This window comes from Dermacentor silvarum, chromosome 3 (assembly GCF_013339745.2).
Source record: "Dermacentor silvarum isolate Dsil-2018 chromosome 3, BIME_Dsil_1.4, whole genome shotgun sequence".
Classification (NCBI taxonomy): Eukaryota; Metazoa; Arthropoda; class Arachnida; order Ixodida; family Ixodidae; genus Dermacentor; species Dermacentor silvarum.
This window is the reverse complement of record NC_051156.1, coordinates 150,722,116-150,737,651: the sequence shown is the minus strand read 5'-3', so window position 1 is coordinate 150,737,651 and position 15,536 is coordinate 150,722,116. Positions and strand designations below refer to the sequence as shown.

At 42.9% G+C, this 15,536-nt stretch overlaps 1 protein-coding gene across 2 annotated transcripts; it reads left to right on the top strand.

Moving 5' to 3' along the window:
• Nucleotides 1-117: 117 nt before the first annotated feature.
• On the top strand, nt 118-15,270 carry LOC119445913 (ketosamine-3-kinase). Of its 2 annotated transcripts, none has more exons than XM_037710214.2 (8): nt 118-408; nt 740-890; nt 984-1,067; nt 2,025-2,125; nt 2,204-2,354; nt 4,762-4,957; nt 6,983-7,157; nt 12,450-15,270. In XM_037710214.2, exons 2-8 carry the CDS (start codon nt 750-752, stop codon nt 12,511-12,513), a joined length of 912 nt encoding a protein of 303 aa, XP_037566142.1. In that variant the 5' UTR covers nt 118-408; nt 740-749; the 3' UTR covers nt 12,514-15,270. The 2 variants fall into 2 exon arrangements, with proteins under 2 accessions (XP_037566142.1, XP_037566143.1); XM_037710215.2 differs by lacking the exon at nt 118-408 and adding an exon at nt 441-487.
• The last annotated feature ends 266 nt before the right edge of the window (nt 15,271-15,536 follow it).

Here is a 15,536-nt window from a genome sequence, read left to right as displayed (position 1 = left end):
GCGTAAACAACGTACCGTTGTTTCCCTGCTTTCCAGCGGTTTATTTTCGTGACCTACGCGCGCGTTCCCGAAACAGAACGCTGCCGGTGCCACTGGTCGCACCGTCGTGCGCGCTCACCCCTGCAACGGTATGCGATGGTATGCGGCGGATGGACACACCACTACGAAAGGGCGACGCGGTGACGCCAGCGACGCGTCTGAACTGTGCGTTGTTTCGGCCGTTTTGATATGTTGTCCAAGTGCTCCTTAATAATTGGATCACCACGCCAACTACGGAGCGTAGCCTGTCTGTCCGCAGTACTTTCTGCCGCAGCGACGTGCCGGCACTGTAGTGCCGGGAAGCCACTCGGCTGAGCAGCAGGTGCTCCGTTTCTCCGAAAGCCGCTGAAGCAGCCGACGACATCCAAGGTAACGCGCCAGCGCAAGTAGTAGTTGTATGACTCCTTTGATTGTTCCCCTTTTATTCACCTGTCACCTCGCGGCTTGGGTACTGGGTGCAGCTCTAGTGTTTATTCCTTTAACTGACACTTGCGCTGGCGTTGCTCCGTTTTCCTCAGTCGCACTGAGCAGCCGCCGCCGCCGCCTGATCGCGCGGTCGCGGTTGTTGACATCGCGACAACAGTGCCCGTTCGCTTTCGGATTCGGCGACACGATGCGCGAGATTGCACGGGAGGAGACTTGTTGTTCCCGCGCTATATTTAGGTTGCTCGCCTCATGTCGCGCATTCGTGTCGTTCTAGGCCGGCCACGATGGAGGCGAGGATTAAGGAAGCGTTGAAAACGACGAAACTCCGCGCTACTGGCCGTGGAGGTAGCGGCTGCATCAACGAGGGCGAAGCTTTCGAAACCGATGACGGCGAAGTGTTTATTAAGAGAAATTCGAAATCGCAGGTGAGTTGCGCATGTTGTCTTGAGCGATCGATGGAACCGTCTGGCGATGCGTGAAGTACTAATTCGCGACATGGGCGTACATTTCTTCGCCAGGCGCGGACGATGTTCGATGGCGAGTTCGCGGCTTTGACGGCTATACTTGAGACCAAGACCGTGAAAGTCCCGAAGCCATACGTCGTAAGTATATGAGCCAACTGTTGCTCTGTCTGTAGCATTACCTTTCTTTAAAAACTCTTTAGAGTTTCTATTAAACTAGCAGACGTATTCCACAAAAGCTACGGCATTCACGAAAACCTGCTGCACGTAATTCTCTACATTTCATTGCATGCTTTTTGCCTTGGCAGAGAATTCTGTGCACTATCTAGCCAGGAGTCAAGGTGACATTCGCAGATTTTAACGACTTCGCATAAACTGGTTTTGTTTTGCTCAATGCATGCAGTACGTGGCAAGGAAATGCATATATAAACTCGACTTTCGCATTAATAATATATGTATACCCAAAAGTCTATTTGCACAGACGTGCACATGTGCGCATATGTTCTTGCAATTTGATTTCCTTCTCTACTTGGAACACAATTAAAGTACATTTTCCAGGCATGTGTGTGCATGCGCTGTCTGTTGCTGAAAAAACTGTCACTAAAAGAAAGCCAATTCTGTCGCTGCGCGTGTGGAGGTACTGACAAACTGAAAGTTAGTTTTGCACCCAAGGGTATTTTAAGGTTTTCCATCAATGAAGACTGGTGCATGCATGCTCATTATATAAGCAGCACGGTAACATATATAGTTCAAAGAGCTATCTTATTGTCTTCCTTTCTCGTTTCTGTTAATAAACAGCTAGCTGAATTAAGATTCCGTCGCTGCATGATTAGTGTCTCCAAAGCACTAAAATACAACAATGCAGATTGGGTTTTCCTTTCGTCTTGTGCGTTTGCCTAGTGTTGGCTCCCTTTTACAATTTACGACAGTCAATTAAGTCATTGACTGACACCTCCATGTCACTCGTTCTGGCTAGGTCTTGCGGGTGCCGGCAGAATTCGTGCACCGTATTCCAAGTACAGTTGAGGAAAGGAAGCGGGTGGCCTCACCAGCAGCTTGTCAGGGCCTTCACTTCCACTGACAAATGTCCTTGCGTAGGTGGTTGACAACCCCTCTGGTGGTGCTGCCCTGGTTATGGAGTGCGTGCGGATGCGCCAATTGAGTCGCCACTCCGAGCTCCTGGGAAAGCAGCTGGCAAGGTGCCCATCTGCAGCTCTGATGTGTGTCGCGACGTGTGACTAATTGACGCGCTGCCACCTGTCAAACCCTTCTTGCAGCATGCATTTGCACAACAGCCGCAAACGGGACGAGAGCAGCTCAGTGCATGGCTCCCGGAATGAGTCTGGCTACGTGGACCAGTTTGGCTTTGGGATCACCACCTGCTGTGGGTACCTACCGCTGGATAATAGCTGGCATGATGACTGGTTGGTAAGTTGCTGCAAAATCTCCTTGACGATATATTTGAATATGGAGTACATTCCGAGAGAGAGCAAACCTAATTAAATGGAGTTTACCATAGGGGACTTTGATTGACTGTTTTGTGTTTACGATAAAGAAATGAAGTGATTAAAACAGAAGAAACTGTGCTGGTGGTATCATCATGACACGCAAGACCATGGCTTGTGTCTAATAAGAACCTTGCACACCTAATTTTATCTTGTTATGTACTGTCTTTGGTATGTAGCAGAGATGTTATGATCCGATTGTACATAGCTGTTGTTGTTTAAACTTCTTTATTCACTTTAGTGTCCTTCAGGGGCTGCGGTGGGTTGGTTTTGGAAAGGGGGAGGGTAAAAAAACAGGGGACAGAGTGGTTTCAGGACATCAGTTCCCAAGATATGTATTATGCCAAGCCGCTCAACAGTGTGTGCATAAAATTACCCATTGACTGTTTTCTCCCATATAGTATGCACAGGACATAATTATATCCTCTCTGATGACAGTTGAATTCAGTATAAGGGCATGCAATCCAGAGAACAAATGTTTTGTAAATTAGACATTCAGTATTCCAAAATCTCAGTGCTGGAAAAAAAATGATAATAATAAATTCTCAGTAGAAGAAAGGCTGTCCATTAGCTGAATTAAAACCACAGTTGTGGCTGTCAGCCCATCTGGAGCAAATGTTTGGTCATGGTAACCCTTCAGATAGTGCCCCAGTGCAAATGCTTGGGATTTACCTCTGCCATAGAGTGCACACATCATAGCCTTGAAAAGTAAACACAAATCTCATAAATAATAGTAAATTACATTCCTAAAGTTGACACTTGCCAAAGACTAGCTGTCTTTCTTACAATGAAAGTGTGAGGATGAGGAAGAATAATAATAATAATGAGTAGCTCCTGCCAACAGTTAAAACAGACAGAACAGAAAAAAAAGCTAAATGCTGAAATTAATTAATGTTTATATATAATGTCTGCTGTCTCAAATCTGCATTGTATGGCCATTTATAGGTGTTGGAGAGCTGTGAATGTTTGGTACCACATCTGTAATCATCAGGGTTTGGAAATGCAAGTTTCCCTGACCGTACCAGGACATTGGCAGTCGAACATCAATATAATGTTGCATGCAACACAAGAATAACTACCTTCATTACATCGATACTATATCTGTTATAAGCATAATAACATATTGGCAAGAAGTGTTTTAGATTTATACTTTGTTATCTCCGATAATTTGTTATATCATGGCTCGGTTATATTATATCTCTTAGAACGAGCACATATACTATAGATAACAATTCCCTGAAGTATGTGTGTGAGTAACTAGCAGTTTTAGGCTTATGCAAGATGTGGTGCTAAAGCCAGATTAAGTAAGCAAGCACTTGTACGGAAGTATTTTGTCCTTAATGTGCATGGTGTTTCTAGAGCTGCAAAATATTCAGTAGTGCATACATAGATGACACTCATGCAGTTGATATCAAAATTTATAAATTCTGTTTGGCGCTTGACTCCTGTGGCCAAAGTCAAAAGAGACTGTGGATGTTCTTCTTTTCATCACTGGGAACACTGTTCTTACCAATAAAAGATTAAGGCATTGACAAGAAGTCTATGGATCATTTAGACAAATGCGTGATAACTCTGTACATGTGTACATTTTGGGGAGCTGGAAAACATTTGTGCTTGGAGTACTCCATCCTCACTGAGTGATAAGAAAGAGAAGATTCACTACAAATTGGTCATTGTTTTCTTAGAGTGCGTATATGAAGCATTAAAGTTCATGTGGGCTTAGAATAAGGCAGTTATTCCATGGATCTCTAACACACAACCCTTCAGGCATATGCTCCTACTGAGTGTTATATAAATAAGAAAGCTAAGTATGCATTACTCTTCCTGCTATACCACTGGCTAATTTCCACTTAAGTGCCGCACAGAGAGAGCATGTAGCAGTGGATTCAGTTTAATACCACATTTGCAAACATTACGTTTAAAAAAATTGAATTCTGTTGTTTTACGTGCCAAAAAACAAAATCTGATTATGAGGCAGGCCATAGTGGGGAGACTCAGGATTAACTTTGACCACCTGGGATTTTTTTATGTGTGCCTGAATCTATAGTATACAAGCATTTTTGCATTTCGCCCCCATCAAAATGCATCTGCAGCAGCAGGATTGAACCTGTAACCACAAGGTTAGCAGCGCAATGCTATAGCTGCTGGGCTATTTTGGTGGGTGCGAGCATTACTTAAGTAAAGAAAAAACAAAGTGACTACAGTAATAGTGAAAATGCACAGGGCACTTTTTTTTTAACTGTAGCCGGTTCACCCAGAAACAGAAAACTTGCCCCATCTTTTTTTTGACATGTTGCTGGTGGTCACTTCCTTGTGTTGGCCCTGTGCAGGAATTCTATTGCCGGCAGCGCATTGACGCCCAGGTGAGAATGGCTCAAGAGAAGTACCATGACCGTGAAGCCCCTGAACTGTGGTCTCAGCTAGTCCACAAGGTGCCGTCATTCTTTGAGGGCCTGGAAATTGAGCCCGCCCTCATTCACGGTGACCTCTGGGGTGGAAATGTGGCCGAGTACGAGGATGGACCGAGTAAGCCTATATCGCTGCTATTCTAGTTAACCACATTAGATCTGTCACAATGTGTAAAAAATTTTCGCTGGAGAGAATAGAACTTGATATACATAGTTCTTTGACATCTGACATCACAAAGCTCACACAGACGGTCACAGAGGCTCAAAAAAAAGCATCGCAGTAAGTAGAAGAAACTTTGTGCAAGGACGCTGCTTGGCCAACTGATAGGGACGATTGTGTAGTATGTGGGTCTAGCACCGCACAGCGGTATTGAATTGAATTGTTTAATTATGTGCCCAAAAACAGAATACAATATTCGGTTCACAATGAAGAAAGAAAGGCACAAAAAGAGATCATGAACAAAATACATGTAACTTGGAAAAATAGTTCAGTGGTATTTTTTAATATGGAGGTATCATTTATGAAAATATAGCATTGTCATTGTTACTTACGGTGTTAAATAAATATTGCAAACAAATTATTAGCTATCTTTATGTCTCAGTAAAAAAATTCTCGTTACTTTGGGTCCTTTGTCGTATGTACAATGAGTGAATGAATGAGTTTTGGTATTTGGGATATTCATACTTGTTATTACATTGTGATCACTTGCTTAACAATTAAGTGCCGCAATGTCATTTTATGTGCATGACTGATAGTTCTTTAACATACTTGATGGTGTTTGTCTACTTGGTTTACTTACACGTCTAATCACTTGGTGCTAATGTGAAGATATTCCAATTGAAAGTTGCCTTTTCCTGCAGCTTTTCCAGGTAGCTCTGGAATTATTTTCACAGTGTTCAGCTCTCTGGATTATTCTCAGTAATCTGTTTGCTGTTGTTAAAGCAGAAACATTGTTCGTATCGTAAATGGATAATTGCATGGTGTAGATTTTCACATTTTGTGCGTAGCACTTATTGTTTTATCTTGCTTGTTTATTATGTGCTGTAGTGCTGGTGAAGCTCTTTATACTGACCACAACTAGTCCACTTGCTGTTTATATATATATTGTTTATGTACATGTTGGCAAGAAGTTACACGTCAGTACTGTGCCCCGGAGGTTATAGTGCATGTCATTGCACCGTGCATGGTATTAACACTGAGGTGCTACTTATTAAGTACAAGCTGATATGTGCCTTGCTGATTCGCTGACCAGGAGCAGTGCTGTTGTAAATGTTACTGAAAGTACATAATGGTGTTTGCCGTTGTTTTTGCATGCCTCTAACCACATTTGCTTAATTTTATTATTTAAATTACTTTATTTCACTGCAAGACGCTAAGCCATATAATGGTCTGGAACACCGATAAGGTGTTCATACCATACCTCTTCACCATCTACATTTACACGGCATATTATGAAGTGCGTTGTGGTGTGGTGTTACACAACCCTGCGCTGTGGTGTAACTCGGTGATGATACACTACTTCATGACTCTGCAATTATGACCTGAATATTTATGCAGTAATGTCACATTTTAAGGCTGTATCAGGATGTAACCCAGCATAAGGAATGCCAGGTGCGTTTTTGACAGTTAATAAATTGTGCACACTGCATGAATCATCATCTGCAGCTTTGTTTGTGTGTTGCTTTGGCCAGCTGCACATGAATGTAACCAAGGCAGTTGAATGTGGCGCAGTAGGTGTGTGTAATAAGTAGCCCTGCTGGTAGAACACTTGAGTACTTGTGCCACCACTTTGAGCATCTGGGAGCTGTAGCGGTGTTCTACATTTTTTTTCTCTCCTTCTGTTTAGTACTGTATTTCTGAATTACAGCTTGTTAAGTCCATGCACAAAATCGCTAAAAGAAATGTTTTGGCCTCCGAGTGTTGTGTGTTCAGTGACAATATGCTTGTTTTATTCATCTCTTAAGAAGATTTATGCCATATTGCGCAGTGTAACTATTGGTTAGGTTTGTGGCATTTTTAGTTACATAACAATATGTAGATATTTCAAAAGTTATTTACAGCTTGCTTCATTCACCATATCTGTGTCTCTCGTTTAAAAAAGATTGGTTAGCAGTAATGCTGCATGTCTTTATTTCGTTGCAGTTATATTTGACCCAGCATCGTATTATGGACATGCTGAGTTTGAGCTGTCCATAGCAAAACTGTTTGGGGGCTTTGATGCCAAATTCTACTCAGCCTACTTCAAGGTTATACCCAAGGCGCCAGGCTTTGAGAAGAGGCTTGACTTCTACCATCTCTTCCATTACCTCAACCACTGGTAGGTGACTTCATTTGCTTTTTAAGTTCACATTGGTCTTTTCACAAAAAATACCAGAGGGGAGGAGTCATGTTGAACGGGGAGGGGGGCACCGCAGATTTGTATTGTTCATTAGGCAGCATGTTTAAGTTTTCTGCAGGTGGCACTTCCAACGAAGGCGTGCGGAAATTGCCAGATTCTTCAGTAAATACTGTGATTTGGATACAGTATCCTCAGCACACCTGTGGCAAACACACACTTGCATGCTTACCCGGCTTCGGGAATGTCGAAGACCTGGGATATAAAATGTAGAATTCATTGGTCACAAGTCTATGTCACTGTTTTTCAGGTTGGTCACTTTGCTTTTGGCCTTAACTATAGCAGCCGCAGATGTAGAAACTAAACTCAGTGGGATGCAACATCTCGGAATGTTGAAGGACACTTTCAAGAAACACTACATCAGCCTACCTACATCAGTGACTATGGCTCCAAAATATAAATTATGGTGTTTAGCATCCCAAAACTGTACAGTGGGTTATGAGGGGCACTGTAGTTAAGGGCTTTGGATTAATTTTGGGTTTTCTAATCTACACCTAGAGTGGCCATGGTGGTGTGCTGCTCAGCACGAAGTTGCGGTTTGGTTTGTGGCTGTGTTGGCCGCATTTCAATAGGGCATATGCAGAAAACACTTTTTACTGAGCATTGGACGTACATTAAAACACACCTGGGGGCCAAATTTAAAATTTTAGCCCTCCACTACAGTGTCTGTCACAGGCCCTGTGTTACTTTTGGAGGTTAAACCCAATCAATCAGTTAATCAATCAACTGATCAATTCATGAAATGATCAATCAGGTTAGGCTTCAAAACTTTGTTTGCTTGTCTTTTGTGAAAAAAAAAAATGCTTTTCCTAGATTTGGTGAATGTAAGGCAGTAGAGCTGCTCCTTGAATGAAGCAGGCACTCAAGTTCAGTGATGCATCTTTACAATTTCTGTGATCAGTAGTTGCCTTAGAAGCACTTATTTACTGCACTGCATTTGAGTTTTAAAAAAGCTAAATTTGGGAACTGCTGTGAACTATTGAAGTACTATGGCTAGTTGTATGAGTCGGTACAATTGCATGTTTACTTACAGCACTGGTGTTGTGTCTATGATGCAGTTCTTATTTAGTTTTACAGCGGGTCGATGAGGCAGTAGCTCTGAGCATCCGATCAAGGACAAAGTCGTTTGTTCATACTGACATGCACAAAACATTTAATAGACACAAAAAACAAAAATAGAATAGCAGAGACTAAATACACAGCTAACAGTACGTGTCTTGAACTGCTGTTCAGTCACATCTAGAACACTTCACCGCTGCAAGACTGGCGGGGTTAGGCGATGATAACAGTGGCGACGATCTTGCCTAACCAGTGTTGAGGCTGAGCAACCAGTTGGTGATGGCTGGAGCACTGTTGTTCAGCCGGCTGAGGAGACACGGGCATCGCAGTGGGAACCTTGAGGATGGAAGCGGCCGGGAGACCAAGCTGTACATAATCTTGGTCTGGTAGCCCAACTGCTCACGTTCCGCCTATGGGCGCAGGCGTTCATAAGCCTCGTGGTAGAAATCCGTGGCCAGGTGAAGTCGCGAAGCGCAGGAACAGCTTGACAAGTTGCCCTGGTCGGGTGAAGCCCTGGTGGCTCCGATCCGGTACTAGATGGCCTGTCTTCAGCTCCTGGTCCAGTGGCCGACCTTCCTGCGTTGCTCCGCCGCGTTCTGCCGATACGCTTCATCCTTTTCTTTCTCGTTCCACAAGACTGGTCTTTTACGGAGCACCGTGTTTTTCACCAATTGGCTCGTTGGAGCTCCATAGAATCCAGTGGTTGGCTCTTATTCCTTTTATTTGTTTCTTGTGCCACATTCTCTCGTGCTTGGCGCTCTTCGACCGTCATCATCTTTTACCAAACACTTACCTCACCTCCATGCATTCTTGGTTATTATTTTGTTTCTTCTTCACTGCACGTGGCCTCGCGCATCTCACTCATCACAGTGTCGTCCTTCCTTAGTCTCTGTCTGTTTCGTTTGCGCTGTAAGTAAAGGTGCTATTGAAGTACAGCCGCAGCATTAACCGATGGGTGGCGCTGCCCTCCATTTGACAGATTCAAAGGAGAACTTCGAGTCTAGCTGCATTTCTTGCAAAACTGTAACAAGGGAAGCTGTCGCAAACTGAAAGTCTCTGGCCAGGGAGCATATTGTTCAGACATATCAAATATAACTGCCACTGGCCTCACAACTTTCAGTTTGTGTTTATCAGAGACACTTTAGCTAGCTCGGGATGGAATGGCATAAATAGTTCCACAAATTATGGGATTAGTGTTAATGGGGTAATATTAAGGCAGATACGTTAACAAAAGAAGGAAAAGTTGCAAATGTGTGTAACAGAAAAAAAACCAGAAAAACTCATGTATACTGCCATTGTGTATTTAAGGTAGGGTACCATTTCACTAGCACCATGAGTATTATTGTTAAGTTTGCAGGCATAAAAATCGTCACATATCTCATTTCTGAATACAAGGGTGTCAGTTTATAACTGCAAGGGTGTCCTTATTTTCCATCTTGGACTCTGGCTTGGAATGAGGCAGCAATGTACAAAGGTTAAGCATCAAATGCCTGTCTTTGAATGTAATCTCCCTCGATGCAAAGATCATGACACGCTGCTTGTTGATCCATTTGTGCTTCTTCTCATGGGGGGGGGGGGGGGTCATTCGATCTTCTGGTGACCGGAGGAAGCCTTTCTTGTGTTCGAACAGCTTCTTCAGCAAAATTTTATATTAAGTTGCTGCAAGCTCCTTCAGCGCATATGGTCAGGCAGGCAAGCTCTCTTCGTTTGCAGCATCCAAATTTGTTTTTGCTCAGTGGCCACTTGGGACTGACAGCAGTTGTGGGCTCTTCACTCACATGGGTGTGTCGGGCATTGGCAGCGCTATCTGTCGTAACGTGTTCAATGTTTACAGATTTGCATGATTCCTACTAAAGAACTACCACTGTCGGCAAGCAGTGTACATTGATGTTCAACCTTTGTGTTGCAGTCAATTAATTACCCCATAGTTGTTAGAATGTATGCTTAAGGGTTGCTTGCAACACGTCCTATAACCAATGCATGTGATTTACAAGGTCGGTAGAGTATAACTACTGTCTGTTGATAAAGAAAGGACATTCAACTGCTTGAAGTTGTAGTTCGCATCATGTCAAATGCCCACATCTGTTGTGGCACCCGGCATTGTCTTACCATAGTCGTTATTAAACTGCATGCTTAAATGGGCATCAGAACACTTTCTTCACACTAAGAAAATGTTCCCCATCTATAGACACTGCTGCTGTGAACATGCGAGCCAAATAACATGCTGCACGCAGCACAATCTCACATAAAAGATTGCTCACTCTGTCCTGCAGTTGTGGAGGCCCCCATTTCATTCCGACGTGCCCCATGTTAGTGATTACATCGTAGCCAAAACATTGGCCCTAGATGTCAGCCATGTGGTGATGGTTCATCACCATGAAAAACTTCCAAGCAAAAGCTTGCACACGCATGTGTACACTTCCAGATATTCCAGGAAATGGGGAAGCAGTGCTTGTTTACATGTCCTGCCCTTCCTGTCACTGCTTGTTTGTCATTCTCAGGGATCTTTGTCAGGTGCCAACCTTGAAGAGCTACTAGTGACCATAGATGCACCACAGAATAAATAAAAAAGTTATGCAAATTAAATGCATGTAATGTTAAAATATGCGTAAAGCAAAGCTTTCCTGAAACGACAGACGGACGCATAACTGTGGGGGGCTGTTAACGAAAACTTGGCTTTAAAGGAAAGGAGCAGTAGGCAGGGCATTGCTCTTGTCTAATCCCAGCTGAGAGGCACCAAAGAGTTAATGGGGAATGGGGAAAGCAAGTAGTTTGTTTTTTATATCCTAAGTATATATGTGTCCTATTCCATTTCCCTCTTTATTTATTTTTTTTTCATTTGGCAATGTATACTTATTGAAAGACATCGTCCTGATTGTTTCCAATGTTTCAAGAAAAATATTTCAGTATTTTATTAAAGGGGCCCTGAACCGCTTTTTATCATACTCGAGAAATGCATTTGAAGTTAAAATAGGCTAGTTCAGAAATACTTTTTGCAAAAAGTACTTCAATGCGCTCAGCAGAAGTGGAGCTATTGGCAACTAAAGGTTGTATAGGATCCCCTTCGCGGTGCTTCCATTCCGTCTTCAATGCCTTGCACTTCGAAGGCTACAGCAGAGCGGGGCGTGCCCACAACACTCTGCCTACTGAATGTCAGAGTGGCGCGCAGTTGAAGTTTGATTTTGGATATTCACGTAGACGCCACTACTTCTGATTTTGGCAATTACGATGCGCGTTTTGAAGCAATATCAAAAGCTAAATACAAAGCGAAGTCTGCCAAAGCATCAACTAACATCTAACTAGGAGTGGCCAGGAGTGAGCACGTGCTGGCAAGCGTGAGTATGGTCTGATCTTAAGCTGCGCGTGGTTTGAGGCTAGTTGAGAGTTCAAAACTAGCCGAAATTAGCAAGACCGGACGTCTGTGACACTGATAAGCAGGGTGGCCAAAGTTTAGTTCCTACACGGGCGGCCACGAACGAGCGTGAGCAGATAATAGTTGGCCTTATTCCGAAAGCACGTAATCCTTATCGAAATTAAAAAGCAGATTAGCACTTACTTCAGCCTGTTTATTAAACTGTGTCAATAAATACACACAGTAACAGTAGGAAGAACTGCACTGATCCGAACGCCCTTCTTGGTTGATGTTAGCTATTGGCCAATAGCAGCCACGTATGGGAACTTGCTATATTACAAAATAAAGCAGCCCGAAAAAATAGTGAAGAGTAGGCTTCTGTTGAAAAGAGTGTTTGAGAAAAAGGTGACTTTGCACTCCGCGTGTGAGCTCCACCTGTCGCACACGACTGCAAAGTTTGGCTGAAGAAGGAAAGAATGGAGAAGGAAAGGCAGAGAGGTTAACCAGTTTAGCAGCGTATGCTATCCACAGACCGTGTTTTTTTTCACCAAACTTGAGGAGTGGTTCAGAACCCCTTTAGTGTTGTGTACTACACAGTGTACTCCTACGAGCCCACTACTATAAGCAATCAGGCAAAAAATGAAACCAACAGAAAGAAGATTCAGTGCAGCAGATTCCTGGAGGAAATGTGCAAGCTCGCGCTGTCGCAGCTGTGCACTTTGAAACAGACAGCTTAAAATTTTTTTTTCTTTTCATATTGAAGCCTTGCAGTGAATTCCACGTGTAATGCTTCTATCCCACAGGAACCATTTTGGTGGTGGCTACCGCAGCTCTTCATTGTCCACGATGAGACGCCTCCTGAAATAAAAATGCACGTCGCTAATGTGGCACCATTTTATGCGGAAGCATCACTGGCGATGCCTCTCACCATCGTTGTTATTGTTGCTACTGCTGCCGCTGCTGCTGTTGTTGTTATTGTTGTAACTGTTGCAGTGTTGTTGGCCCGTGTCGTACCAGTGTTTGTTGAATGTTGCTACCAGTGTCTTTCCGGTGGATGTGTCACAACTGTTTGAACGACTCTGGGTGGCATGCTAAAAACAGAAACTGTAGCGAGGAGTATGTGGACCAAGCAAAGAAAGAATGGGAGTGCTAGCACGCGGTTTAGTTCCTGCATTCGCTTGCATACCTCTAACTTTTGCGAATTCTTCGTAAAACGCTAGATTGTTGGAGCTTGGCCATTGTTGTGTAATGACATCATAACTTTGCATTTTTTTTATTTGCATGCACTTTAGGAAAGTACTGCTTTCAAAAGAGTACAAATGCAGCTGCTGATCAATTTGCGAGAGCCAGATTTTTCAGACCTGCTCGGTTATTTGGACCTACCTGCATTAGCGCCACCCATTCCATAGAAACTATGTATAATCGCTACCAAAATGTTGGCCAGTGTTACATGAATATTCCCATTCGTTGATGACTGGGTCACACTAGATAAAACTAGCTGTGACTGCAGAGCAGAGTATTTATTAGCAGCTATGTGTTCACACTGTTCCTATGTATTTAGTTGACTTATCCATGCAAAAGATGCCAACACGTGAATAACGGAACATGGCATGAATGCTGACTGTCAACTTGGTGTTTACGAATGAAGGGCATACTGCAACATGCTTATTCCTTATCGCAACATTACGAAATTCCTTTGGGTTTATTTCTGCGTGGTTAATGCCCAGATCGCACATGGACGTCCATGTTTTGTAGTTTTGAATAATAATGCATTTGCATTCAATATTTTTGTGTTCCCAGAGCCCCCACTTATGGCATCTTTCATAGCTAGGCGTAGAGTGTGTAACATTTTTTTTTTTTTTTTTACATTTTTGTGCAGCTGAACAATAACATCATTTTGGATGCCTAACAAGCACTGGGTGTCGGTGCAGGTTGAACCAAAAAATCGCCGAGCTGTCAAAAGATGAACCGTGATTCGTACATAATGACGATAGATTGCATCTCAGCTCTCGCAGGTTTTACTATCATGTCCCTTGCAAATTTGACAGTAAACCACCGATTATTTTATTATCTTTTTGAGTCTTCAATTTGATGTGCTGGACTGCCCAAGACGTTGCGTATGCCAATGCACGTTGATAGAAGGCAGCACTTTGAGCAGCCCTGGACAACAAATCGAAGACGTCTTTTATTTTTCCGGCCTGAAAAAGTCCACCACCCAGTTATATTGCTGCAAATATGGTAGTGACTCATGTAGTACCTAAATTTGAAAGATTTCTCTTGTATGGTGTCAGTTCTGAGGTCTAAGTTTAATGAGCAGACCTTTCCTTGAATCAGCACTGCATTCTTCGTCTTTCTTTGCTTTGTTTGTGTCCTTCAGCGCATTAACTGCATTTTAGTCTTTGATGCTTAATATTTGCAAACGACATTGGGACTCCCTCAGACAAAACCTTAGCGAAAAAATACTTGGCAAGTTGATCGATAGGTGAGCAGTTTGTGCTGGTGGTATTTCAAGGCCAAATTTTGTCTTACCGTGCCACGACAGGAACTGTGCTGGTGCAAGAATTTCATCTTGCTGTCAGTGCTGCTAGCATGCAATGTGTGATTATGGATTGTTTTGATCTCAAGTGAGTGACTGTTCGAAAATTTGGACAAGGTGAATCTACACAAGTGCATAGTTGTGTGTCTGCATTCCACTTTAAAGCCTCCGAGTTGTTGTTGCAGAGTAGCCGTCCATGCTGGGTAACGCTGAACTTGATGTTGTCATTTGTGATCGCAACTTCTGTTGAGGTGTTCTCATACATTTCGCTGATTAAAATTTGTACAGATGGCTGTGCGGCATTGTCTTGTGGTCTCACGACCACAATTGATTTGTTTAAATTAAAATTTAGTGCACTTAAACAATAAAAGTGTAAAGCAAGAAAAGAAGAAAAAGGAAAGCCCTCGCGAGACAAATAGTTTACGCAATTTCTCAAGTTGCTTGACGTGTTGAGTGATTTCCGGTTAATAGGTATCCGCTGGACAACGTCAAACACCACACTAGACGATTCTAGGCTATTTTGAATACTTGGTGTCATTGTGTACAAAAGCAATAGCACTTGTCATGTGCTAAAGCTGTACTTGGGAGCTGGTCTTCTTTGCGCTTGCCAAATTGTGGCCAATGCAATCATGAATCAAACCAGCAATGGCAGGTGTACTTATGGACAGCAAATATGAAGTAAACTGTAAAAAAAAAAGGTTGCTTTTGTGGAAATTATATCTGGGAGGCACACATCCCCACTACTCAAAATCACACTACGGCTGTGTCGCGAATGTCCTTTGTCAACTTCCTGTGACTTGTTTTATGTTAAACTTTAAGTTGCTGGAAAAAAAATAATAAGCATTGAAAATTGTTAAAAAATACCTGCTGGGAAACCTGGCAGGGATTCTGGGAAGCTACGTAAGGGGTACAGAAAACAAAGTGTCTTTCATTGCCTTGCTTTTAGCTCCTATGTACAATGAATTAAAAGAACAAATTTCTGGTGCACAAAAAACAACTGTTAGCATGTACCTGACTATAGTGTACAACTCTGAGATAGAGTATCTTTGTATAAATGTTTCGGCAAAATAAATGTCACTGTGCACTTACTCGTGTGACCTCTGTATGGCTTATGCGAATGTACATGGAAGCAAGGATGTTCAGCATATGTGAGTACTGCCTCAGCGGTGAAACCTACAATTTTTTTGTTTTAGACATTAGCATATCTCTGACACTCATGTGGTGTCATACGTTTGTGGACCCATTATATTGATGGCCAGAATTTGTCTGCTCCTGCTTTGTCAGTATCAGCGTTCACTGCGTCACTGCATCATCCAACACCACATTCAGAAAATAGACCAAGCACACTGGCATG